The 27,821-nt window shown below is 50.5% G+C and overlaps 1 protein-coding gene across 2 annotated transcripts in view; it reads left to right on the top strand.

The window, feature by feature from the left end:
• Positions 1 to 27,821, top strand: part of PDHA1 (pyruvate dehydrogenase E1 subunit alpha 1) — a 42,128-nt gene that overhangs the window by 1,885 nt on the left and 12,422 nt on the right. The window contains exons 2-6 of one of the 2 annotated variants that reach the window (XM_075335434.1): positions 9,609 to 9,623; positions 11,044 to 11,112; positions 11,285 to 11,458; positions 17,515 to 17,641; positions 26,399 to 26,490. In XM_075335434.1, the coding sequence (XP_075191549.1) occupies positions 9,609 to 9,623; positions 11,044 to 11,112; positions 11,285 to 11,458; positions 17,515 to 17,641; positions 26,399 to 26,490 (477 nt within the window). The remainder of the gene's footprint in view (positions 1 to 9,608; positions 9,624 to 11,043; positions 11,113 to 11,284; positions 11,459 to 17,514; positions 17,642 to 26,398; positions 26,491 to 27,821) is intronic. The other variant, XM_075335435.1, reaches the window with a different exon arrangement.

Raw genomic sequence — 27,821 nt, 5'->3', positions numbered from 1 at the left:
CTCTCTTTCTCTCTCTTTCTCTCTCTTTCTCTCTCTTTCTCTCTCTTTCTCTCTCTTTCTCTCTCTTTCTCTCTCTCTCTCCTTGCTGACTCCTCTCAGCTCTCCTTCCCAACTTCAACTAACTTGACCTTCCTGAATCTGCTCTACCTCGCTGTTGGCTCCTCCCACCTTCCCCGTTGCTAGGCCCCACCCTATGGGAGAAGGGATGGGTCTTACGGCCCCCCCAGCATGCAGCATGGGGGGTAGTTGCCACTATCCCCGGTCCCAAAATATGCCTAACAATGCGTGTAGTGTGAATTTTGCCTGTGAACCAGCGTTTACCCCTTTCCTTACCCAGAATGGGACATCACACCTCTGGCTGAGGTGTGATGTCTCTGTGGCGACGGAAGCCTCAGAGGCGCCACATATACCTAACGGCATATACACCTCGCCTATGTACCTGACAGCATATACACCCCTTGTATCCCCTGTATACTTGCAACATATACACCTCCTATATACCTACAGCATATACACCCTCTATGCCCCCTGTATACCTGACTGCGCATACACCCTCTATGCCTCCTGTATACCTTACAGCATATACAGCATATACACTTCCTCTGTATACCTGACAGCATATACACCTCCTGTGCCCCCTATATACCTGACAGCATATACGTCCCCTGTGTACCTGACAGGGTATACACCCCCTGTATACCTGATTGCATATATACACCCTTTATGGCTCCTGTATACCTGACAGCGTATACACCTCTTGTGCCTCTTATATACCTGACAGCGTATACGCTCCCTGTATACCTGACAGCGTATACACCCTCTATGCCCCCTGTATACCAGACTGCATATACATCTTCTATGCCTCCTGTATACCTTACGGTATATACACCTCCTCTGTATACCTGACAGCATATACACCTCCTGTACCCCCTATATACCTGACAGCATATACACCTTTTGTACCTGACAGCGTATACACCCCCTGAATACCTGATTGCATATATACACCCTCTATGCCTCCTGTATACCTGACAGCGTATACACCTCTTGTGCCCCTATATACCTGGCGGCGCAGGCGCCCCCTGTATGCCTGGCGGCGCAGGCGCCCCCTGTATGCCTGGCGGCGCAGGCGCCCCCTGTATGCCTGGCGGCGCAGGCGCCCCCTGTATGCCTGGCGGCGCAGGCGCCCCCTGTATGCCTGGCGGCGCAGGCGCCCCCTGTATGCCTGGCGGCGCAGGCGCCCCCTGTATGCCTGGCGGCGCAGGCGCCCCCTGTATGCCTGGCGGCGCAGGCGCCCCCTATGCCCCCTGTATACCTGACAGTGTATACATTTCCTCCTTGCTGCATCAGTCCTGGGTTCAGCAGCTCTACTTCTGGCCAATGCTGAACACAGGGGAGTGTTATTACTGATGGGTTTGAGGGTGACTGGCCCATTTTAGTATCTAAGCCTGCTCCCTTTTGTTTATACAGCGGCCATGACAGAGAAGGGGGTTGACTCTGCAATGAAATAATTATATTACAATCACATCTAAAAGTAATTTTTTTTGGAGGATAACCTTTTTACAAAAAAAATTGTGGATGCAGGAAAACCACTTAAGTCTTTTCAAGGGGTATTCTCCCATTATCACATTATTAAACTGATTTAGTTAGGAAGACATCATTTAGATAATCAAGTTTTCAACTTATCTGCTTAATTATCTGTCATTTGTCTACATTGAGAGCTTTGATCTCGCATAGCTTACAGCTTGTTTCCATGAACCTCAGCCACTAATGCCTGGCCAAGAGCGCACAATTGTTAAATTCCAGGAAAGGAGTTAACTCCTAAGAACCAAGACACCTCTCTGCAGCCCATTAATTTGTAGCTATACTATAGCTCTGCTGTTCACCAGCACTAACTGAATGAGAATGGCCCTCTCTGCCAGAAGCCAGGAAGTGAGGAGACTGCAGAATTGTGAAGTGCTCAAGAGACAAATTTAGAATATCCTTTATGCTATAGATTAGTGTTCAGTGGTAATGGTATACAGTACAGATCTCATAATGTCCAGTATAAGTGGCAAGGTGCTGACTGTTATCACCCAATGATGGCGTCTCTTCTCACAGGTATCTGTGGGAAAGCAGCTCTTGATGATGAGTCACTTGAAGGTCAGCCACTGACAGAGAAAGACCAACTTTGTGCAAGGGGATATATATCCTAAAATATGCATAGGCCCTCACCAAGCCTCTATGTATATGACCCTTGATTTCTAATCTTACAAAAAGGATCAGCCAAGGCCGAGCACAGGGAACTCTGGAGCAAAACTTCATTACTAAGCATATATGACTTGTTTTTGGATTTAACAAATTCCAACTCCAGTAAACACACAGTACATGTAGTATAGCACAGTGTATGCTAAGAAGATTGTTCCAGTGCCAAAGGGTTAAAAATAATTATTGATTTAAACAGGTATTCTCATCTACAAGATCCTGTGCCAATATGTAGTAGGTGTACTTATATTAGCAAATACCTCCAATTAGAAATCTATAGTTCTGATATAGACATGTCTCTTATCTCAGTTTCAGGGCATTGCAGGACCTTAGGTATCCATGGTTATGACCACTAAATATGACTATATGCGTGGTCGTAACCATGGATTCCTAAGGTCCTGCAATCCCTGAACATGCAGTAAGCGACAGTGAATCAAAAGATTGCTACATTCTAAGTGGAGGTATTTTCTAATATTATTTTCTTCAGCGCTCTATTGGGAGACCCAGACGATTGGGGTATAGCTACTGCCCTCCGGAGGCCACACAAAGCACTACACTAAAAAGTGCAAGGCCCCTCCCCTTCTGGCTATACCCCCCCGTGGTATCACGGGTACTCCAGTTTTCAAGCTTTGTGCGAAGGAGGTCAGACATTCCATGCATAGCTCCACAGATTTTAGTCAGCAGTAGCTGCTGACTATTTCGGATGGAAGAAAAGAGGGCCCATATAGGGTTCCCAGCATGCTCCCTTCTCACCCGTAGATGGTGTTGTAAGGTTGAGGTACCTATTGCTGGTACAGGGGCTGGAGCCCCACATGCTGTTTTCCTTCCACATCCCCTTGTAGGGCTCTGTGGAAGTGGGATCCTGCCGGCCTCAAAGCTCTGACGCCGGGCTCCATCCACAGACCCATAGCACCTGGTGGATGCCGAGCAGGAGTACCATCAGGGACAAGGCCCTGCATCATACAGGTACTCTGTGTCCCCGGCAGGCACAGACACACTCCGGGCTGGCTGGGTGTTGTAGTGCGCCGGGGACCGTAACGCTAGAGCTAGTGTTCCTACAGTTTAACTGGGGGACTTTTTTCTGTGTTGTGGGAACGCAGCGCCGACCCCCGCTGGACCGGCGGCGCTGCTGTGACTTTTAGTTCGCCGGGGACACGCCGACCGCGCTTTTACGGCGGTGGCGTTTATAAATCTAGTCCCCGGCTTTTGCGGCCTAGGACGCCGGCAGCTCCGATTCGTTCCCGCCCCCACCCTGTCAATCAGGGTAGGGGAGAGACGCTGTTTCACGGCAGCGACGAGGGCTGGAGCCTGATTTACATGCTCCAGCCCTCTCACTAGGCACAGAGGGAAGCAGGCTTCCCGCTCTTAGTCAGGAACGCCCAGGGCCCGCCCCCCCTCCTCTCTCAGGACGCCGGCAGCCATTACATGCATGTCTGGCTGGAGGAAGGACGCAAGGCTCTGGGAGACCTGGACTAGGGGGCTTTGGAGATCACACACCCGCTCTTAAGCGGGCGGTAAGCGGCTTTTCAGCTGGCCCCTCTAGTGCCTCAGTGTGTATTAGTGTACTGTGTCACTGGACATATATATATTTCCTTATTGCTTGCACTGTGAGGTCGCTTCCTGGCTGTATACCCAGATCGCTCTGAGGAGGCAGCAACATGTCATCCACAAAACGCAAGGCTGCCAAGGCTAGGGCTGTGTACACTGCGTGTGCTGCATGTGGGGCTGCTCTACCAGCAGGCTCCAAGGACCCCCATTGTGTGCAATGCTCAGATCCGGTGCTGCTTCGCCAGCCGGAGTCAGGAGAGATAGTGACCCAGGCTGAGACGCCTGTAAGTCCTGCCCCGGTGTCAGGGACAGACTTTGCAGTTTTTGCTGATAATATGTCTGTGACTATGGCAAAAATCCTTGAAACTTTGCAATCCATGCCTGGGGCTCAGTCTATGGACACGGCGAGGTCTCTGTCCTCTAATCCCCCTCAGTTGGATTTAATCCAGACTGCAAGGGGGTCCCCGGCTTCACAGGCTGAGTATTATGACTCAGATGATAGCCCCAGCCACCCTAAGCGGGCTCGCTGGGAAAGACCCTCAACGTCATCACACTGCTCAGGGTCTCAGCGCAATCAGTCGCTCTGTGATGCGTCTGATGAGAGTGATCAGGAGTCTTATCCTGGAACCCCTCTCAATCTGGATACCCCGGATGGGGACGCCATGGTAAACGAGCTTATCTCAGCCATCAATAGACTGTTGGATATTTCTCCCCCAGCCCCTTCTGCAGAGGAGGCAGCTGCAGAGCAGGAGAAGTTTCGTTTTCTCTATCCCAAGCGTAAATTAAGTGCTTTCTTGATCACTCTGACTTCAGAGAGTCAATCCAGAAACACGACGCTCATCCAGAAAGGCGTTTCTCTAAACGTTCTAAGGATACACGTTTTCCTTTCCCCCCTGATGTGGTCAAGCGCTGGACCCAGTGTCCAAAAGTTGACCCCCCGATTTCCAAACTTGCAGCTAGATCCATAGTTGCAGTGGAGGATGGCGCTTCACTTAAGGATGCCAATGACAGACAGATGGACCTCTGGTTAAAATCTGTCTATGAAGCTATCGGCGCGTCGTTTGCTCCAGCATTCGCAGCCGTATGGGCACTCCAAGCTATTTCAGCAGGGTTAGCAAAAGTGGATGCTATCTTACATCCAGCGGTGCCGCAAGTGGCGTCCCTTACCTCGCAGATGTCCGCGTTTGCGTCTTACGCTATCAATGCGGTCCTAGAATCTACCAGCCGCACCTCAATGGCGTCCGCCAATTCGGTAGTTTTGCGCAGAGCCTTGTGGTTAAAGGACTGGAAAGCAGATGCTGGTTCCAAAAAATGTTTAACCAGCCTGCCTTTATCTAGAGATAGACTGTTTGGCGAGCCATTGGCTGACATCATTAAACAGTCCAAGGGTAAAGACTCTTCTTTGCCCCAGCCCAGATCAAGCAAACCTCAGCAGAAAAAATGGCAGCAGAGGTTTCAGTCCTTTCGAGGTTCGGGCAAGACACAATTCTCCTCGTCCAAAGGGACTCAGAGGACGCAAAGAAGCTCAGATTCCTGGCGGGCTCACGCGCGCCCCAAGAAAGCAAATGGAGGAACCGCTTCCAAAGCGGCTACCTCATGACTTCCAGCTCCCCCCCTCCGCATCTCCGGTCGGGGGCAGGCTCTCCCGCTTTTCCGACTTTTGGATGTCACAGGTCAAAGACCGGTGGGTGACAGACATTTTGTCTCGCGGGTACAGAATCGAGTTCAGTTCTCGTCCTCCAGCTCGGTTCTTCAGAACCTCCCCACATCCAGACCGAGCAGATGCCCTGCTGCAGGCGGTGGACTCCCTAAGAGCGGAAGGAGTAGTGGTTCCTGTACCGCCTCAGGAACAAGGGAGAGGGTTTTACTCCAATCTCTTTGTGGTTCCAAAAAAGGACGGCTCGTTCCGTACTGTTCTGGATCTAAAGCTGCTCAACAAACATGTGCACGCCAGGCGGTTCCGGATGGAAACCCTCCGCTCTGTCGTGGCCTCAATGTCTCAAGGAGACTTCCTTGCCTCAATAGACATCAAAGATGCTTATCTCCACGTGCCAATTGCTACAGAACATCAACGTTTTCTACGTTTTGTGATAGGAAACGAACATCTTCAGTTCGTAGCTCTGCCATTCGGTCTGGCGACAGCCCCACGGGTTTTCACCAAGGTCATGGCGGCAGTGGTAGCGGTCTTGCACTCTCAGGGACACTCGGTGATCCCTTACCTAGACGATCTACTTGTCAAGGCACCCTCTCAAGAGGCATGCCAACTCAGTCTACATGCTACACTGGAGACTCTACAGACGTTCGGATGGATCATCAACTTTCCAAAGTCGAATCTGTCTCCGACACAGTCACTAACGTATCTTGGCATGGAGTTCCATACTCGAGCAGCGAGAGTGAAGCTTCCGCTGAACAAGCAGCGGTCACTACAGACAGGGGTGCAATCCCTCCTTCAGGGCCAGTCGCACCCCTTACGGCGCCTCATGCACTTCCTCGGGAAGATGGTGGCAGCCATGGAAGCAGTTCCCTTTGCGCAGTTTCATCTGCGTCCACTTCAATGGGACATTCTCCGCCAATGGGACGGGAAGTCAACGTCCCTGGACAGGAAAGTCTCTCTTTCCCAGACGGCCAAGGACTCTCTACAATGGTGGCTCCTTCCCACCTCATTGTCTCAGGGAAGATCCTTCCTGCCCCCATCCTGGGCAGTGGTCACGACAGATGCGAGTCTGTCAGGGTGGGGAGCAGTGTTTCTCCACCACAGGGCTCAGGGGACGTGGACTCCGCAGGAGTCCACCCTTCAGATCAATGTTCTGGAAATCAGAGCAGTGTATCTTGCCCTACTAGCCTTCCAGCAGTGGCTGGAAGGAAGGCAGATCCGAATTCAGTCGGACAACTCCACAGCGGTGGCATACATCAACCACCAAGGGGGGACACGCAGTCGGCAAGCCTTCCAGGAAGTCCGGCGGATTCTGATGTGGGTGGAAGCCACGGCCTCCACCATATCCGCAGTTCACATCCCCGGCGTAGAAAACTGGGAAGCAGACTTCCTCAGTCGCCAGGGCATGGACGCAGGGGAATGGTCCCTTCACCCGGACGTGTTTCAGGAAATCTGTCGCCGATGGGGAGTGCCGGACGTCGACCTAATGGCGTCCCGGCACAACAACAAGGTCCCGGCATTCATGGCGAGGTCGCGCGATCAAAGAGCTCTGGCGGCAGACGCATTGGTTCAAGATTGGTCGCAGTTCCGGCTCCCATACGTCTTTCCACCTCTGGCACTCTTGCCCAGAGTGTTACGCAAGATCAGATCCGATTGCAGCCGCGTCATACTCGTCGCCCCAGACTGGCCGAGGAGATCGTGGTATCCGGATCTGTGGCATCTCACGGTCGGTCGACCGTGGTCACTGCCAGACCGACCAGACTTACTGTCCCAAGGGCCGTTTTTCCATCAGAATTCTGCGGCCCTGAACCTGACTGTGTGGCCATTGAGTCCTGGATCCTAGCGTCTGCAGGATTATCTCAAGGAGTCGTAGCCACAATGAGACAAGCTAGGAAGTCAACGTCTGCTAAGATCTACCACAGAACGTGGAAGATTTTCTTATCTTGGTGCTCTGCACAGAGAGTATCCCCTTGGCCATTTGCATTGCCCACCTTTCTTTCCTTCCTGCAATCGGGGTTGGAAAAGGGCTTGTCGCTCAGCTCCCTTAAAGGGCAAGTCTCGGCACTGTCGGTGTTTTTTCAGAAGCGTCTAGCACGTCTTCCTAAGGTGCGCACGTTCCTACAGGGGGTCTGTCATATTGTGCCCCCGTACAAGCGGCCGTTAGATCCATGGGATCTGAACAGAGTACTTGTTGCTCTGCAAAAGCCGCCCTTCGAGCCTCTAAAGGACGTTTCCTTTTCTCGCCTGTCACAGAAAGTGGCGTTTCTTGTCGCGATCACATCGCTTCGGCGAGTGTCTGAGCTGGCAGCTTTGTCATCCAAGGCTCCTTTCCTGGTGTTCCACCAGGACAAGGTAGTGCTGCGCCCCATTCCGGAGTTTCTCCCTAAGGTCGTATCCTCGTTTCATCTTAATCAGGATATATCCTTGCCTTCCTTTTACCCTCATCCGGTTCACCGGTATGAAAAGGACTTACGTTTGCTAGATCTGGTGAGAGCACTCAGAATCTACATTTCCCGAACGGCGCCCATGCGCCGTTCCGATGCTCTTTTTGTCCTTGTCGCTGGTCCGCGCAAGGGATTGCAGGCTTCTAAAGCCACCCTGGCTCGATGGATCAAAGAACCAATTCTAGAGGCCTACCGCTCTGCGGGGCTTCCGGTTCCTTCAGGGCTAAAAGCCCACTCAACCAGAGCCGTGGGTGCGTCCTGGGCATTACGACACCAGGCTTCGGCTCAACAGGTGTGCCAGGCAGCAACCTGGTCCAGTCTGCACACTTTCACCAAGCATTATCAGGTGCATACCTATGCTTCGGCGGATGCCAGCTTAGGTAGAAGAGTCCTGCAGGCGGCAGTGACATCGCCGTAGGGGAGGGCTGTTTTTTTGCAGCTCTAACATGAGGTATTTCTTTACCCACCCAGGGACAGCTTTTGGACGTCCCAATCGTCTGGGTCTCCCAATAGAGCGCTGAAGAAGAAGGGAATTTTGTTACTTACCGTAAATTCCTTTTCTTCTAGCTCTTATTGGGAGACCCAGCACCCGCCCTGTTGTCCTTCGGGATTTTTTTGTTGTTTGCGGGTACACATGTTGTTCATGTTGAACGGTTTTTTCGGTTCTCCGATGTTTCTCGGAGTTAATTTGTTTAAACCAGTTATTGGCTTCCTCCTTCTTGCTTTGGCACTAAAACTGGAGTACCCGTGATACCACGGGGGGGTATAGCCAGAAGGGGAGGGGCCTTGCACTTTTTAGTGTAGTGCTTTGTGTGGCCTCCGGAGGGCAGTAGCTATACCCCAATCGTCTGGGTCTCCCAATAAGAGCTAGAAGAAAAGGAATTTACGGTAAGTAACAAAATTCCCTTCATTTCACCTACTACATATTGGGAGAGGATCTTGGAGATGGAAATACGCTGTAATAAAAACTTCATAATCCAAGTGAAAAAAATAAAATAAAACAAGTTTTGGATGCAAACTAGGTGGCAATAGAGGTCAAGTCCTGTTCTTCTCTGAAGAGGCAATTTGCATATTTATTTTCCCAGAGGAGCATTGCATGGCCTATAAGGCTATGTGCGCACGTTGCGTACTGGCCCTGCAGAAATTTCTGCAGCGATTTGAACAGCACACGTGCGCTTCAAATCGCTGCAGAAAGAAAAAAAAAAGCCGATTCCATGCGCTGAGTGCAGCCCCTGCCATAGACAGAGCGGGGGCTGCATGCAGAGCGCAGGAAAGAAGTGACATGTCACTTCTTAGAACACGCGCTTCAAGCAGCAGCCGAAGCGTTGCGTGCGCTCTAATATGCTACGTGCGCACGGCTCCTGCATAATCTTCATAGGTGCAGATCGCAGCGTAACTGCATGCAAATACGCAACGTGCGCACATAGCCTAAGTCTCCTTACACCAACAAGTAAGACATGTCACTCTCTACAAGGAGAAATGTTATCTCTTATAACTTTGTAAAGTCGAAACACACTTTATCCGCAGCTACCCCTCTGTCCAGGTTTCTATTCACCTCTTCATACTATTATTAGTGATTGCACAGTTTTCCTATCACATACTCCTGAACATAAGCCCTTACAAGCCAGCCCCACATTTCTCCCACAATGCTGTAGCCATGCTCTTTGGTAAGACTATATCTCTTCTCTTTTATGTCTTGGTCATGCGGCTGTATAAAGGGAGCAGCTGTCGAGGTAAGGAACTTCTCCACCCTTCAGTGATGCTTCTTGCTTGTGCGTGTTGCCGGACGTCTTTCATTACATTGAGCTGACTCGTTTCCATTATCCATTGACAAACCATATATTTTTCTACTCACACCACTAAAGGGGTTGTCCCTACTTTAAGGCTAAGTTCACACAGGGCATCTTTTGGTGTGTTTTTGATGCGTTTCAGGTCACAAAAATACACCAGAATGCATGGACTTCCTTCTCCCAGCAAAGTCTGAGATTTCTATTTTGCTGTCCTCACTGGGCATCTTTTGTTGGCTGCGTTTTTGAAGATGGAGCATGTCTATTCTTTTTTCCGTGTTTTTGAGCCCTCCAGTCAATAGATTTCACTTACAAAACGCTTTGAGCAAAAATTCGGTAAAAATGTGTCAAAAACGCATGCGTTTTCAGAAAATGAGATGCACTCAAAATGCACATAACAAAAGATACCCTGTGTGAACATAGCCTAATATTGATGACGAATCCTTGGGATAGGTCATCAGTATCGTATCAGTGGGGTGCGACACCTGTCCTCCACCAATTAGCTGTTACCAGCAGCGGCTGGATGTAGGCAGCATGTAGAGCGGAATAGCACAGTGCCGGGTACTGCAGATCAGCTCTTATTCATGTGAAAGTAGTGGACAAAGTACTGAAAGCTGCAGTCGATCAGTGCCCACTGGCTGCAGCGGTTGGTCACATGACAAAATTGTCACATGTCTGCCTAGAGACAAGGTACTGACATTGCAGGAACAGCAGCAGTCTGGAAGGTGAGTATGTTTTTATTTTACTATGGACATTTAAGCAGAGGTTATCCAATAGTGGACAGTCCCTTTCACCTGTAAACCATTAAAAATCGCTAGGAAGCTATTACCATGCCAAAGCCCCTAAACTTGGGGAGACTGCAACTGAACTCGCTAAGCAGTCCCTCAATCACTGATTTGGTGTGAAATTCACCCTTTCTGCTGAACATGTCCTACCTGTACAAGATAAAGCCCTGGCATTTCGTGAGAACACCAGGCACAGCTTTGTTGGCACATATTTGTGCGGTCACCCATTGGCCTATTTCACAGTAAGTGCTCAGAATGCAGTACCCGGCCCAACCTGCGGGGCTACCGTACTGTAGCTGCCTATGAGGCAGTTGGCTGTTGTCAGGTAGCCCGGTGGTCGGACCGGGTATTGTGTAAGGAGCCATCTTACAGCATATCCCATAATGCAGTGTGGGCAGATCATGATACGATGTATATTTCCTTCCTTGAATATAGCACTTGTACACTTCTGTTACCATGTGCTCCAGTCTTGATCTCTTCCTCCTCATTGTGTGGACGTTGGGCTTATATATACACATACATTTATAAATCAAGAAGATATATTTGTTTCAGTTTCTCCTTATTTTTTTTCCTTCTTTCAGGCCGCCCGTGTTATCGTGGCGTCACGCAGCTATGCAGACTTTGCATCTGAGGCAACATTTGACATCAGGGTAAGACTTTCCAAAGAAGCGATTGCTGAAAAGCCGATGTAGTGTTTTTGTTTTTCTTGTCCCCTAAATATAATTACACTGAATGTATCTCATTTAGCTGTATAGTGAGTGTGCATTGCAGGTCCCATGATAAGAAGCACATAATACCGCTATATGTTCCCGATATTCTTAGAAATGTGACGTACACAAGTTGGAGGAGGCCCCACCGACCACCGCTGTGCTGACTCGCGAGGAGGGGCTGCAGTACTACAGGACAATGCAGATCATCCGGCGCATGGAGCTGAAGTCAGATCAGCTCTACAAGCAGAAGATTATTCGTGGGTTCTGCCATCTTTATGATGGGCAGGTAAGAGCCGTCAGTCTGCGTATCCCTGATATATAGATAGTAGAGGGGGAGGGGGGGCGGGCTCTGCCCCCGTGGCCTCCCTCTGCCCCCCGTGGCCTCCCTCTGCCCCCCCGTGGCCTCCCTCTGCCCCCCCGTGGCCTCCCTCTGCCCCCCCGTGGCCTCCCTCTGCCCCCCCCGTGGCCTCCCTCTGCCCCCCCCCCCCGTGGCCTCCCTCTGCCCCCCCCCCCCCGTGGCCTCCCTCTGCCCCCCCCCCCCCGTGGCCTCCCTCTGCCCCCCCCCCGTGGCCTCCCTCTGCCCCCCCCCGTGGCCTCCCTCTGCCCCCCCCCGTGGCCTCCCTCTGCCCCCCCCCGTGGCCTCCCTCTGCCCCCCCCCCCCCGTGGCCTCCCTCTGCCCCCCCCCCCCCCGTGGCCTCCCTCTGCCCCCCCCGTGGCCTCCCTCTGCCCCCCCCGTGGCCTCCCTCTGCCCCCCCCCCCCCCGTGGCCTCCCTCTGCCCCCCCCGTGGCCTCCCTCTGCCCCCCCCGTGGCCTCCCTCTGCCCCCCCCGTGGCCTCCCTCTGCCCCCCCGTGGCCTCCCTCTGCCCCCCGTGGCCTCCCTCTGCCCCCCGTGGCCTCCCTCTGCCCCCCAGTGGCCTCCCTCTGCCCCCCCCGTGGCCTCCCTCTACCCGTCCTTATAGAATCTGATCAGTAGCAGCCGCCATCTCCTCTCAGTAATTGGAGAGTCTTCACTGAATACAGATTTTACCTGAGAATTGACAATTTTGATAATGACTAGTGATCCTCAGGTGCTTTGTACTTGTAAAGAGCAGTTAATGCTCAGATTGGCGAGACTCCAGTAGCCGAGGAAATCTGGAAAAATGCTGGATGTCCCCATTGACTTCCATTATTCTCGGGTGCTTGAGTTTCGCCCATCTGAGCGTCCAACTGCTCGTTACGAGTACAGAGCACCCAAGTATGATAGTGCTCGCTCATCACTAATAATGACTGATCAATTCTGCAGAGAAAGAAGCAGATTTGTCTGATGAGATACATTACAGAGTTACTTATTATGTGTACTGTTGATTTATGAAATAAAACTTAAAGCGACAGTTACACTTTAACCCCTTCATGATACAGCCAATTTTCTATTTTACTGTGCACACAGACATATGAGAGCTTGTTTTTTTTTATTTGCGGGACCAGTTGTGGTTTTTAATGACCACATTCATTTTACCAAATGAAGTACTGTAAGGCTAAGAAATTATTCCAAATGAGGAGAAATGGTGAAAAAGACACAATTCTGACATGGTTTTTGGAAATTGTTTTTATGGTTTACATTTTTTTGGGAGAAAAAATATGACCACAAAATATTATTCTCATCAGTATCAGTACAGTGATACAAAACATATCCAGTTTTATTTTTATTTTTTGTGATGAAACAAAATCAGAAGTTTGCAAAAAAATGTGGAGGTTGTCATTTTCTGAGACCCGTAACATTTTCATTTTTCAGTCGATGCAGCGACTGAAAAATGTGTGAGGACTTTTTTTTTTTATATTTTTTTGCGGGGTACATATGATGTTTTGATCGCTTGTTACAGGATTGTTTGTGCTATTGCAGCAACCCCAAAAAATGTAATTTTGTCGGTCTCAAATGTTTTATTTTTTTTCTGTTTACTGATCAGGTTAAAGGGAACCTGTCGCCAGGATTTTCCCCTATAAGCTGTGGCCACCACCAGTGAGCCCTTATATGCTGCATTGTAGAATACTGTATATAGGAGCTCAGGCCGGTCTGGAGAACATAAAAAAATCTTTATAATACTCACCTAGGAGGGTGGTCCGGTCCGATGGGTGTCGCTGCTCTTGGTCTGGCACTTCCTCCATCTTGAGCAATCGCCATCCTTCTGCCCAGTCCTATGTGCATGACGGGTCCTGCATCATTCACACAGTGGCGTCCATTGTGCTCCTGCACTTTGATCTGCCCGGCTGAGGGCTGAGTAAAGTATTGTAGTGCGCATGCGTGGGCAGTCTTGGACCTTTCCTCGCGCCTGCGCATTACAGTAATTTGCTCTGCCCTCAGCCAGGTAAATTAAAGTGCACATGCGCAGGAGCACAATGGAGGCCTCTCTGTGAATGATGCAGGACACGTCATGCACATAGGACTGGGCAGAAGGATGGCGATTGCACAAGAAGGAGGAGACACAGGACTGAGACCAATGACATCCACCGGACTGGATCGCCCTATAGGTGATGAATATAAGTAGTCTTTCTTTACATTCTACAGAGCGGCCTGGGCTCTTATATACAGTACTAGAAGGTGGCCCGATTCTACGTATCGGGTATTCTAGAATTTACGTATTGTGTAGTTCATGTATGATTTTTGTTATATATATATATATATATATATATATATATATATATATATATATATAGAGATGTTGTTGTCTGTAGTTACCAAGTGTTTGTGTAGGGCGCTGTACATGTTCTGGGTGTGACGGGGGGTGAGAGCGGTGTTGTATGTGTGTTGCGTTGTTTGTGGAGCGCTGTGTGTCTGTAGCGTTGTGTGTGTGTTGCGCGGTTTGTGTGTGTGTGGTGTGTTTTGGGGGGAGGTATGTTTTGTGCAATGTGTGTGTTGTGCGGTATGTGCGTATATTTGTGTGTGCCGCGGTGTTTGTGTGTTGGGTGTTGTGTGTGTGCAGCGTTGTCTGTGTGTGTGGGTGTCTGTGTAGGGCAGTTGTTTGTGGTTCCTAGTGAATGTGTGTGTGTGTGTGTGTGTGTGTGTGTGGTGTGTTGTGCAGTGCGCGTGTGTGTGTGTGTGTGTGTGTGCATCAGCCTCTCTTCTCTCAGCCTACCTCTCCCAGCCTCCCTCCCTCAGCATCAGCCTCCCTCTCCCAGCCTCCCCAGCATCAGCCTCCGCCAGCATCAGCCTCTCTCCTTCCAGCCTCCTCCAGCATCAGCCTCCCTCTCCCAGCCTTCCCCAGGATCAGCCTCTCTCCTCCCAGCCTCCGTCCTCCCAGCCTTCCCCAGCATCAGCTTTCCCCTCCCAGCCTCCCTCAGCATCAGCCTTCCCCAGCATCAGCCTCCCGTTCCCAGCCTTCCCCAGGATCAGCCTCTCTCCTCCCAGCCTCCTTCCTCCCAGCCTTCCCCAGCATCAGCTTTCCCCTCCCAGCCTCCCTCAGCATCAGCCTCCCTCAGCATCAGCCTCCCGTTCCCAGCCTTCCCCAGGATCAGCCTCTCTCCTCCCAGCCTCCTTCCTCCCAGCCTCCCTCAGCATCAGCCTTCCCCTCCCAGTCTCCCCCAGCATCAGCCTCCCCAAGCATCAGCCTCCACCAGCATTAGCCTCTCTCCTTCCAGCCTCCTCCAGCATCAGCCTCCCTCTCCCAGCCTTCCCCAGGATCAGCCTCTCTCCTCCCAGCCTCCGTCCTCCCAGCCTTCCCCAGCATCAGCTTTCCCCTCCCAGCCTCCCTCAGCATCAGCCTTCCCCAGCATCAGCCTCCCGTTCCCAGCCTTCCCCAGGATCAGCCTCTCTCCTCCCAGCCTCCGTCCTCCCAGCCTTCCCCAGCATCAGCTTTCCCCTCCCAGCCTCCCTCAGCATCAGCCTCCCTCAGCATCAGCCTCCCGTTCCCAGCCTTCCCCAGGATCAGCCTCTCTCCTCCCAGCCTCCTTCCTCCCAGCCTCCCTCAGCATCAGCCTTCCCCTCCCAGTCTCCCCCAGCATCAGCCTCCCCAAGCATCAGCCTCCACCAGCATTAGCCTCTCTCCTTCCAGCCTCCCCCAGCATCAGCCTCCCCCAGCATCAGCCTCCACCAGCATCAGTCTCCCTCGTCCCAGCCTCCCCCTCCCAGCCTCCCCCAGCATCAGCCTCTCTCCTCCCAGCCTTCCCCATGATCAGCCTCTCTGCTCCCAGCCTCCTCCAGCACGCCGTGCTCCTCTGCCGACACTCACACACCCGATCGCATCCACTCACACACACCCGATCGCATCCACTCACACACACCCGATCGCATCCACTCACACACACCCGATCGCATCCACTCACACACACCCGATCGCATCCACTCACACACACCCGATCGCATCCACTCACACACCCCCGATCGCATACACTCACACACACAGACACTGACGATATCGCACATACGCGCTTATACTCACAACATCCGGGGATATCACATGCTTCTGGCCATGTGATCCTCCCGCAGGTCCTGGAAGATCACAACAGCACAGTATCGAGGCCGAGAAGCAAGCGATATCCCAGGATGTTGTGAGTATGTGGATGCGATGTGATGTGTGAGGTGTGTGTGAGTGTGATCTGATTTGTGTGTGTATGTGTGTGTGTGTGTGTGTGTGCTGTTATGTGTCTGTATTTTCCGCAGCTGCAGGACCTTGATGTGTGGATGCGATGTGATGTGTGTGTGAGGTGTGTGTGAGAGTGAGTGTGAGCCGGTGTACACTGGTAACTATGATACACATCGGGTAACTAAGGGACCTTAGTTACCCGATGTGTATAATGGTTACCAGCTTTCACGGCCTCCGTGAAGATCCCAGCATCGCAAGGTTATGTGTGGCGCTGCCGGGATCCTGACGCAGCCGGTGTAGAAGCAAGTGATATCCTAGCATGTTGTGATGTGTGAGGTGAGTGTGAGAGTGAGTGTGATCTGATGTGTGTGTGTGTGTACTCACCTGGGAATCGGGGCTCCGTGTCAGTTGGGCCAGAGCGAGCGTGGATTGCGTGAGGGGGCGGGGCCTGCAGAGAGCCGGGGCGAGAGGCCAATCCGTGTGGGGGGGCGGGGCCATGGCGAGCCCAGCGGCCAATCAGCTTTGTGTCACCGTAAGGACACAATTTCGGAGCATGACAGACAGACAGACAGAATAAGGCAATTATATATATAGATTCTGGAATGCTGTATATAAGGGCTCACTGGTGGTGGCCACATCTCATAAGGGAAAATCCTGGTGACCGGTTCCCTTTTAATTATTTTGATAGAATGGACTTTTCTGAATGAGGCAATACCACATGTGTATTTATGTATTTATTTTTCTTATCTTTAACGGGGCAAAAGGGTGGTGATTTGAACTTTTCTGGGGGGTTTTAGTTTTGTTTATTTTTTTTTTAAACATTTTTTTTTTTTACTTTTCACTGATTTAATAGTCCACCTTAGGGGACTTGAAGCTGCAATATTCTAATTGCTTGTGATATATACGGCAACACCACAGCATTGCTGCATACAGGAAAAATCACGGTCTCCTTTATAGCCCGGTCTTCAGCAGACCCCCCCCCTGCTGTCATAGCAGCCCATCGGAGACCCACAATCACGTCACAGGCGCTCCCCCATGCCGATGTGTGTTAAATCTGTAGGGTTTAACAGGTTAACAGTGAGTTTTCTTATTTTGATACTTTGGCTGTTGTGAAGAGGTTGTCCATTTCTTCTATAACCTCTATAGGTGGTGAAAGGGGGAAAAAACCCTGTGTGGCCTGAGCTCCTTAAGCTTAGTTTTCGGTCAATAAAGCTGTGTGAGGGATTCTCTTTTTTTTTGTTTGCATGGTGAGCTGATATTTACATTGACACTATTTTGGGGTAGATACTTCTAGATTTCTTATTGCATTTGTTAGGAAGGTACGGTGACAAAAAACACAAAACCCCACAATTTTTTGTTTTTTTCTCTCTCTCCTAAAGCTAATTCCTAAAGTTAATTTTATATATTGATCAGGCTACCAAATATAAAAGGGATATATATTTATTTATATTTTTTTTCTGTCCCTTTGTTGGTTTGAGCCTCTGGTTCTTCAGTGGCTTATTCTATGTATTGCAGTCCTAGTGTACTGCACTATATAGTCAAATGGCTTTCTCCAGTGAAGCCCCTCACAGCCCAGTGTCCTTTCAATAGCTGCAGTGATCGTAGCTGTAACAGCTGTAATCTGCTGGGTATATTGTCAGCTTGGTTCCTAAGCTTGCTTCATGCATCGGAACTCAATATGTGGCATACATGTATGTTACACGTTAGGGAGGGGTTCATAAAAAAAGTGCTTAAAATCTAATTTAATTATAATGTAAATATGTATATTCCTCTCTTCATTTTCCAGGAAGCCTGTTGTGTTGGTCTAGAATCTGCTATAAACCCCACAGATCACCTGATTACAGCGTACCGAGCACATGGGTACACCTATACCCGCGGAGTCTCCGTAAAGGAAATCCTGGCAGAGCTTACAGGTTTGTTTTACCAGCCCTGTAGTATGTGAGCAGTCGTGTTATAAGGGTCCTGTAACATGCAACATTTTGATGCAATTTTTTTTTTTTTTTTTAAATTCAAATTGGGATTGGCTTACAAAAAAAGCGAAATTTGGAAACTTTCATATACAATTATTGTACAGCTGATGTGTGCCTCGCAGACACAAATGGATCCTCGTTCCACCCGTGCCTGTTAAACCCTTAAATGGCGCTGTCAAAATGTCACAGCACCATTTGAATGCCAGTCGCGGTAAATCTTCACTTTCTCGGCCCCATCGGCGGCACTGTGATGTGATCACTGTGAGCCGATGGTTGTCATGGTAGCACAGGGTCATGTGATGACTCCTGTAGCTGTCATGACTCACTTCCTGTAACAGGCAGCCGAGTGCTGCAGGTTACAAGAGGGTGAGTGTTTCTGGGGATCTCAGCTGTGTAGCTGTGATCAACAGAAATGAACGAGTGATCAGTCTGCTGATCCTTATAGTCCCCTAGGTGGACTAGTGAAATAAAAAAAACCAAAAAACTAAAAGTTGAAAATGAAAGAATAAAAAAAAAATACTTATTTTGTATCGCTGTGTTCAGAACTGCCTGATCTATCAAAATATAAAATAATTTAATCTGATCGGTAAATGGCGTAGCGGCAAAAAAATCCAAACGCCAAAATTTATATTTTTTTTGGTCGCCACAAATTGTGCGCTAAATTCAATAACAGGCGATTAAAACGTAGCACCTGCGCAAAAAGAATACCATTAAAAACGTCAGCACGAGAAGCAAAAATTAAGCAGTCACTGAGCCATAGATCCCAAAAAATGAGAACGCTAAGGGTCGTGGAAAATGGCGCAAAAAGTGCACCACATTTTTTGGACAAAATTCTGATTTTTTTTTTTTTTTTTTTTTTTATAACCCATTAGATAAAAGTAAACCTATACATGTTTGGTATCTGCGAACTTGTACCGACCTGAGGCATCATATGGACACATTTTTACCATATATTGAACAAGGGGAATAAAATCTCAAAAACAATCATGCAATCGCACTTTTTTTTTTTAATTTTTCCACACTTTGACTTTTTCGCCGTTTTCCAGTAGTCTCCGACTCCACAGCCCTGTCCAGTACACTATATTGTAAAACTCATGGCTTCATTTAAAAGTACAACTTGTCCCGCAAAAAACAAGCATATGGCAAGATTGACGGAAAAATAAAAAAGTTACGAGTCTCGGGAGAAGGGGAGCAAAAAAAACAAACCCCGAAAATCGGCTGCGGGTGAAGGGGTTAAATGTATAATTGCTTGGCATTTGGCCATTCAGATCCCTGCCAATCTGGAGAAAGGGGGATCCCAAAGTCACTGGTGTGAAAGGAACAATGATGTAGATGCTTGACCTCCCAGGTGGTGATTAATGTTTGTGGTTGGAGAACGCCTTTAAACTCTATTCACTAATACCAAGTCTTAAAGGGAACCTGTCACATACAATATGCGATCTAACTTATCAGCAGACGCATGTGTGCCCTAATTACACCTTCCTACCCATCCCTGTGTTGTAAAATTGTGTAATATGAAAGTAATAAAAAACATTTCTTTGTCGCTCCATTGGGAGACCCAGACAATTGGGTGTATAGCTTCTGCCTCCGGAGGCCACACAAAGTATTACACTTTAAAAAGTGTAACCCCTCCCCTCTGCCTATACACCCTCCCGTGGATCACGGGCTCCTCAGTTTTATGCTTTGTGGAAGGAGGCACACATCCACTCATGCATTCTCATATTAGTTATGTTGGTTGGAAGAAAAGAGGGCCCCCGGCATGTTCCCTTCTCACCCCACTACGTCGGCGGTGTTGTTAAGGTTGAGGTACCCATTGCGGGTACAAAGGCCGGAGCCTCATGCCGTCTCCTTCACCATCCCTTAGCGGCTCTGGGAGAAGTGGGATCCTGAGTGGTCATCCATTTACTGGGACCGTGCTCCCTCCGCAGCCCCTGTGGGAATCTGCCGGACCGGAGTCTATTCAACCTCAGGGACCGGGCCCTGCAACTCAAAGGTACTCTGTGTCCCCATTGGGGACTGTGCAGGGATCGCACCTTCTTCCCGGACGCTGCGGCAGCTGCTGAATTGAGAAGGCCGGCGGACTACCGCGCCGACCGTGCCTGCTTGTCGGCCGCGGTCTCAAATTTAGTCCCCTGCTTCATCGCCGCCTAGTCGCAAAAATCCCGCCCCTGGGCCTGCCTGTCAAGGGTAAGGGCGGGACTGCCGACCTGACGTCGGATGTGAGGGCTGGAGCATCCTGCATGTTTCCTCCCCCCTCACTGATCACTGAGGGGACCCCAGATTCCCGCACTTTCCTGGCGCCGCCCACGGCTCCACTCCTCCCCTGAGAGCTCCGGCAGCCATTTTTTGGCATTCTGCCGGTGGAGGATTCTCAGGAACAGCTCTGCAGCTCCGGGGGACCTAAGGCAGGGAATCTGGAGGACACACACTCCGCTTGTTAGCGGTCGGTAAGCCACACCGGTCACCCGGTGCTGGTCCCCATAGGGTGCCGGAATAGATACGTATTTATATATATATTTCTGTACGGTCGGGCTGTATACCCTTTTTTGCCCATATACCCTCAGTGATCATTCTCCTAGGAGACAACAGCATGTCGTCCACAAGGAGCAAAGCTGTTAAGGCACAGGGTTTTTTTGCGGCCTGTACCTCTTGTGGGGCTATGTTACCTGCGGGTTCCACCTACCATCACTGTGAGCAATGCTCGACCCCTGTTTCGCTTGCTCAGCCGGAGCCTCGGTCACTGGCTGGTCCCTCGGCTCACGTAGACCCCCCCCCTGCTCCCCCTGTCCAGGCGGCAGGGACAGAGTTCGCCTCTTTTGCGGAGAAGCTCTCTGAGTCTCTTTCACAATCCATGGCTCAGTCTATGGACATATGGTCTGCCAAGCTGCTAGAAGCTTTGCAGTGCAGACCGGTCCTTACACAGGCCCCGGCCCCTGTTGGATCGTCGCCTCCAGGCCCCTCTCGGTCCGCGCCGCAGCGCGCTCCCAGGTTGGACCCTAGGTCTTACGTGGAGGACTCCTGCCCGGACCACAGTCCTAGACCGGCTAAGCGGGCTCGCTGGGAATCTTCCCCGACTTCTTCACGCTGCTCGGGTTCCCAGCTTGAGGACTCTCTGGAGGACGAGGCGGACGTCGCAGCTCAGGGCTCTGACCATGACGTCGCCCTTAACCTTGATACACCTGAAGGGGACGCCTTAGTGAATGATCTTATCTCGTCTATCAACCAGGTGTTAGATCTCTCTCCCCCTCCTCCTCCTGTAGAGGAGTCGGCGTCTCAGCAGGAGAAACACCAGTTTCGGTTCCCCAAACGTACACGTAGTGCGTTTTTCGATCACTCTAACTTCAGAGACGCTGTCCAGAAGCCCAGAGCGGTTCCGGACAAGCGCTTTACTAAGCGCCTCACTGACACGCGTTACCCCTTCCCCTCTGAAGTCGTTAAGGGTTGGGCTCAATGTCCCAAGATGGATCCTCCAGTCTCTAGATTGGCGGCTAGATCTGTGGTATCGGTTGCAGATGGCTCATCGCTAAAGGATGCCACTGACAGGCAGATTGACTTCACCAGGAGCTCTATCTGAGGCCACGGGCGCGTCTTTTGCCCCGGCCTTTGCAGCCGTGTGGGCACTCCAAGCTATCTCAGCTTGTCTGGCTGAGATTAATGCTGTCACACGTAATTCTGCTCCGTAAGTTGCGTCTTTGACTTCTCAAGCGTCAGCTTTTTCTTCCTACGCCATGAACGCAGTCCTAGACTCTGCTAGCCGTAAGCTGTGGCATCCGCTAACTCTGTGGCAGTCCGCAGGGCCATGTGGCTGCGCGAATGGAAGGCAGACTCTGCCTCCAAGAGGTTTTTAACCGGTTTGCCGTTTTCTGGCGACCGCTTGTTTGGCGAACGATTGGATGAGATTATTAAGGAATCCAAGGGAAAGGACTCCTCCTTACCCCAGTCCAAACCTCAGAGACCTCAGCAACGGAAAATACAATCGAGGTTTCGGTCCTTTCGTCCCTCCGCCAAGCCCCAATCCTCTTCGTCTAGCAGGCCGGAGAAAAGCCAGAGGAACTCCTATGCGTGGCGGTCCAAGTCACGCCCCCAGAAGGCAGCAGGAGGCACTGCCTCCAAGGCGGCCTCCTCATGACTCTCGGCCTCCCCTAGCCGCATCCTCGGTCGGTGGCAGGCTCTCCCGCTTTGGCGACGCCTGGTGGCCACATGTTCAAGACCGATGGGTGAGAGACATTCTGTCTCACGGTTACAGGATAGAGTTCAGCTCTCGTCCTGCTGCTCGCTTCTTCAGAACCTCTCCGCCCCCCGCTCAAGCCGACGCACTTTTTCAGGCAGTGGACGCTCTGAAGACAGAAGGAGTTGTGATCCCCCGTTCCCCTTCAGGAACGTGGTCGCGGCTTTTACTCCAACTTGTTCGTGGTGCCAAAAAAGGACGGATCATTCCGTCCCGTTCTGGACCTCAAGCTGCTCAACAGACATGTGAGAACCAGACGGTTTCGGATGGAATCTCTCCGCTCGGTCATCGCCTCAATGTCACAAGGAGACTTCCTAGCATCGATCGACATCAAGGATGCTTATCTCCATGTGCCGATCGCACCCGAACATCAACGCTTCTTGCGTTTCGCCATCGGAGACGAACACCTTCAGTTCGTGGCATTGCCTTTCGGCCTGGCGACAGCCCCACGGGTTTTCACCAAAGTCATGGCATCCGTCGTGGCGGTCCTACACTCTCAGGGCCACTCGGTGATTCCCTACTTAGACAATCTCCTAGTCAGGGCCCCTTCCCGGGTGGCATGTCAACACAGCCTTACCGTCACTCTGGCGACTCTCCAGCAGTTCGGGTGGATCGTCAACTTCCCGAAATCCAATTTGACACCGACCCAATCACTGACTTACCTCGGGATGGAGTTTCATACACAGTCAGCGGTAGTCAAGCTACCGCGGGACAAGCAGCTTTCTCTGCAGGCAGGGGTGCAATCACTTCTTCGGAGTCAGTCACACCCCTTAAGGCGCCTCATGCACTTCCTGGGGAAGATGGTGGCAGCGATAGAGGCAGTGCCGTTCGCGCAATTCCATCTACGGCCACTCCAATGGGACATTCTCCGCAAATGGGACAGGAGGTCGGCTTCCCTCGACAGGAACGTCTCTCTTTCCCTTGCAACCAAGACGTCACTTCAGTGGTGGCTCCTTCCCAATTCTCTATCGCAGGGAAAATCCTTCCTACCTCCAACCTGGGCTGTGGTCACTACGGACGCGAGCCTGTCAGGGTGGGGAGCGGTTTTTCTCCACCACAGGGCTCAGGGAAACTGGACTCCGATAGTCTTCCCTTCAGATCAATGTTCTGGAGATAAGGGCAATATATCTAGCCCTATTGGCTTTCCATCGGTGGCTGGAGGGCAGGCAGATCCGTATCCAGTCGGACAACGCCACTGCCGTCGCATACATCAACCACCAAGGCGGCACTCGCAGTCGTCAAGCCTTCCAGGAAGTCCGGCGGATTCTGCAGTGGGTGGAAGCCACAGCCTCCACCATCTCCGCAGTTTACATCCCGGGCGTAGAAAACTGGGAAGCAGATTTTCTCAGTCGTCAGGGCATGGATGCGGGGGAATGGTCTCTGCACCCAGAAGTGTTTCGAGAGATCTGTCGCCGCTGGGGAACGCCGGACGTCGATCTCATGGCGTCACGGCACAACAACAAAGTCCCGGCATTCATGGCACGGTCTCAGGATCACAGAGCTCTGGCGGCGGACGCGTTAGTTTAGGATTGGTCGCAGTTTCGACTGCCTTATGTGTTTCCTCCTCTGGTGATGCTGCCCAGAGTGTTACGCAAGATCAGGTCCGACTGCCGTCGCGCCATTCTCGTCGCTCCAGACTGGCCGAGGCGGTCGTGGTACCCGGATCTGTGGCATCTCACGGTGGGTCAACCGTGGGCGCTTCCAGACCGCCCAGACTTGCTGTCACAAGGCCCGTTTTTCCATCTGAATTCTGTGGCCCTCAACCTGACTGTGTGGCCATTGAGTCCTGGCTCCTAGCGTCTTCAGGGTTATCTCAGGATGTCATTGCCACCATGAGACAGGCCAGGAAGCCAACGTCCGCCAAGATCTATTACAGGTCTTGGCAAATCTTCCTATCATGGTGCTCTGATAACGGTTTTACTCCATGGCCGTTTGCCTTACCCACTTTTCTTTCATTCCTTCAATCCGGAATGAACAAGGGTTTGTCGCTTGGCTCTCTCAAGGGCCAAGTATCGGCGCTCTCCGTATTTTTTCAAAAGCGCCTAGCCAGGCTTCCGCAGGTCCGCACGTTCCTGCAGGGAGTTTGCCACATAGTCCCACCTTACAAGCGTCCGCTGGAACCCTAGGATCTTAACAGGGTGCTAACGGCTCTTCAGAAACCACCTTTCGAGCCGCTGCGGGATGTCTCTCTATCACGTCTTTCGCAGAAGGTGGCCTTTCTAGTGGCAGTCACATCATTTCGGAGAGTGTCTGAGCTAGCAGCGCTGTCATGCAAAGCCCCCTTCCTGGTGTTTCACCAGGGTAAGGTGGTTCTGCGTCCGGTCCCGGAATTTCTCCCTAAGGTGGTATCCCCCTTTCATCTCAATCAGGATATCTCCTTGCCTTCATTTTGCCCTAATCCAATTCACCAGTGTGAAAAGGATTTGCACTCTTTGGATCTTGTGAGAGCACTCCGGCTCTACGTGTCTCGCACGGCGCCCCTGCGCCGTTCAGATGCGCTCTTTGTCCTTGTCGCTGGCCATCGTAAGGGTTCGCAGGCTTCCAAGTCAACCTTGGCTCGGTGGATCAAGGAACCGATTCTCGAAGCCTACCGTTCTTCTGGGCTTCCGCTTCCTTCAGGGTTGAAAGCCCATTCTACCAGAGCCGTGGGTGCGTCCTGGGCATTGCGGCACCGGGCTACGGCTCAGCAGGTGTGTCAGGCAGCTACGTGGTCTAGTCTGCACACTTTCACGAAACACTATCAAGTGCATACCTATGCTTCGGCAGACGCCAGTCTAGGTAGGCGAGTCCTTCAGGCGGCGGTTGCCCACCTGTAAGAGGGGGCCGTTTCGGCTCTTTTTATTGAGGTATTCTTTTACCCACCCAGGGACTGCTCTTGGACATCCCAATTGTCTGGGTCTCCCAATGGAGCGACAAAGAAGAAGGGAATTTTGTTTACTTACCGTAAATTCCTTTTCTTCTAGCTCCTATTGGGAGACCCAGCACCCGCCCCTGTGCCCTTCGGGATAGTTGTTCTTTTGTGTACACATGTTGTTCATGTTGAATTGTTATTTTGGTTCATGGTTTGCAGTTCTCCGAACATCCTTCGGATTGCATTTACCCTAGACCAATTTATAAGTTTCCTCCTTCCTGCTTTTGCACCAAAACTGAGGAGCCCGTGATCCACGGGAGGGTGTATAGGCAGAGGGGAGGGGTTACACTTTTTAAAGTGTAATACTTTGTGTGGCCTCCGGAGGCAGAAGCTATACACCCAATTGTCTGGGTCTCCCAATAGGAGCTAGAAGAAAAGGAATTTACGGTAAGTAAACAAAATTCCCTTCTTTATTTACATGTTTCCTATGTAAATAGCAGAGCTCGTCGCCCCATGGGCGTTGCATCGCGCTGTGGGCGTTTGCATACTTTCCACGGTATCACGCCCCTGTGGGTGTGATACCATGGATTCACATGAGCGACATACCCCATCTGCCCCTTCAGAATCCCGCGCGTGCGCACTTGCCATTCCCGCAGCCTTTTCCGGGTGCTCGTTGTCAGTTTCAGACGCGCTCTACAGAAGAATCTGATCATGTGCAGAGTGCGTCTGAAGCCGGCGAGTGAACACCCGGAAAAGGCTGCGGGAATGGTAAGTGCGCACAACATCACTAACACCCGTCACACATACTTACCTTCCTAGCGACGTCGCTGTGGCCGGCGAACCGCCTCCTTACTAAGGGGGCGGTTCGTGCGGCGTCACTAAGCGGCCGCCCAATAGAAGCGGAGGGGCGGAGATGAGTGGCCAGAATATTCCGCCCACCTCCTTCCTTCCTCATTGCGGGCAGCCGCAGGTACGATGTTGTTCCTCGTTCCTGCGGTGTCACACGTAGCGATGTGTGCTGCCGCAGGAACGACGAACAACCTGCGTCCTGCAACAGCAACGATATTCGGGAAATAGACAGCGTGTCAACGATCAACGATTAGGTAAGTAATTTTGATCGTTAATGGTCGTTCCTGCGTTTCACATGCAATGACATCGCTAATGAGGTCGGATGTGCGTCACGAATTCCGTGACCCCAACGACCTCTCGTTAGCGATGTCATTGTGTGTAAAGCCCCCTTTTAGAGTCACTGCATTTGGGGCGTCTTACTCCAACCCAAACTTCGTGTGTGTGTGTATATAAAACACCAGATTTGATTAATCAAAGCATCAATTGTCCACCTGGTAAATCCTTCGCTTCACTAGTGGTCCTGATGGTCTTTACACCCTGCACCGATGACCTGTTTTACATGACCATTGGACGGCCGGGGGACGCACCAAGTGAACAGACTTCTGTCTTTTTTTTTTTTTTTTTTATTTGCTGACATTTAGACCAGATAAGTTTGATTTTTAAAGCTGTGAAGACATTACAACTTAAATGTAACTGTCTCCATCTCTTATGTAAAACGGGATTATTTTACTATGTTGAGTCATAGGAAAATATTATGTTCTTTTTACAACAGGAAGAAGAGGCGGCTGTGCCAAAGGTAAAGGAGGATCTATGCACATGTATGCCAAAAACTTTTATGGAGGAAATGGCATAGTAGGGGCTCAGGTGAGTGACGGGTGTCATTTTTTAAGCAGTGTGATTTTAGGGAAGATTGTTATAATGCAAACCTTTCCATAACGGGTGGAATAATACAATTAATACAGCGCGTAGCACAAATTCAACAAAAGATTGCTGTAGTACGTATGTTGTGTATTTGGGTTTATTTTTTTACTCGTCATACCGAACTGACTGCTTCTGTGTTGGTACGGAGGATTTGTTTCTTGCAGTAATGAGAAAAATTGTCCTCGTTACTTGTTTATCAGTATAGGTCAGAAGTGAGTGTACCGCTAATACATCTGCAAGGTGTTAAGGGATCTATTGTACAGAAACAAAGTCTGTATATATGTCTTGTCTAACGACACCTGAGCTTCTGCTGTAACAACTGGGAGTTTAACCTCTTCACGACACATGACGTACTGGGTACATCATGGATCGTGTCGGCAGCGATTGCTGCACCTATCAGCTGATTTGAACAGCTGACATGTGCAGCTATCAAGCACGAGTGGATTCGCTACCCATCCGTGCCTGCCGTCCCTTACAGCGCGATGTAATAGCGGGCCACGGTAAGCATTCACTTACCCAGCTTCATCGGAAGTCACGTGATGTGATCATGTGGATTCGGTGTTTGTCATGGTAGCAGAGGGTCCTGTGGTGATTCCTGTAGCTATCATGAGTCCCTTCCTCTTACACCCGGCAGACTGTTGTTTGTAACAGGAGAGCTTCTTTTCTGCAGATCTCAGCTGCGTAGCTGTGATCTGGAGAAATGTAAGAGCGATCAGACTGCTGATTGTTAAAGGAGGACTAGTAAAATAAAAAAATAAAAAGTTAAGTTTTTTTTTAAAAAATTTAAAAAAAAAAAAATAAAAGTTCAAATCACGCCCCATTGAAAATTAAAGTTAAAAAAAATACACACATTTGGTATCGCCCGATCTATCAAAATATAAAATCAATTAATCCCATCAGTAAATTCCAAACGCCAAAATTATGTTTTGGTTGCTAAAAATTTTGCGCAAAATGCAATAACAGGCGACCAAACGGCGCTTCTGCGCAAAAATGGTACCGTTAAAAATGTCAGTTCAAGGCGCAAACAATAACCCCTCATTGAGCCATGGATCCTGAAAAATGAAAATGCTACGGATCATGAAAAATGGCGCAAAAAATGCTTCATTTTTTGGGTCAAACTTCTGAATTTTTTTATAGCCCTTAGATGAAAGTAAACCTATACATGTTTGGTGTCTACGAACTCGTACTGACATAAGGCATCAAAGCAACACTTCAGTTTTACCATATAGTGAACACTGAATAAACTTTCCCAAAACCAATCATGCAATCACACT

This window comes from Anomaloglossus baeobatrachus, chromosome 2 (genome assembly GCF_048569485.1).
Source record: "Anomaloglossus baeobatrachus isolate aAnoBae1 chromosome 2, aAnoBae1.hap1, whole genome shotgun sequence".
Classification (NCBI taxonomy): Eukaryota; Metazoa; Chordata; class Amphibia; order Anura; family Aromobatidae; genus Anomaloglossus; species Anomaloglossus baeobatrachus.
This window is presented reverse-complemented; position numbering and strand designations above follow the sequence as displayed.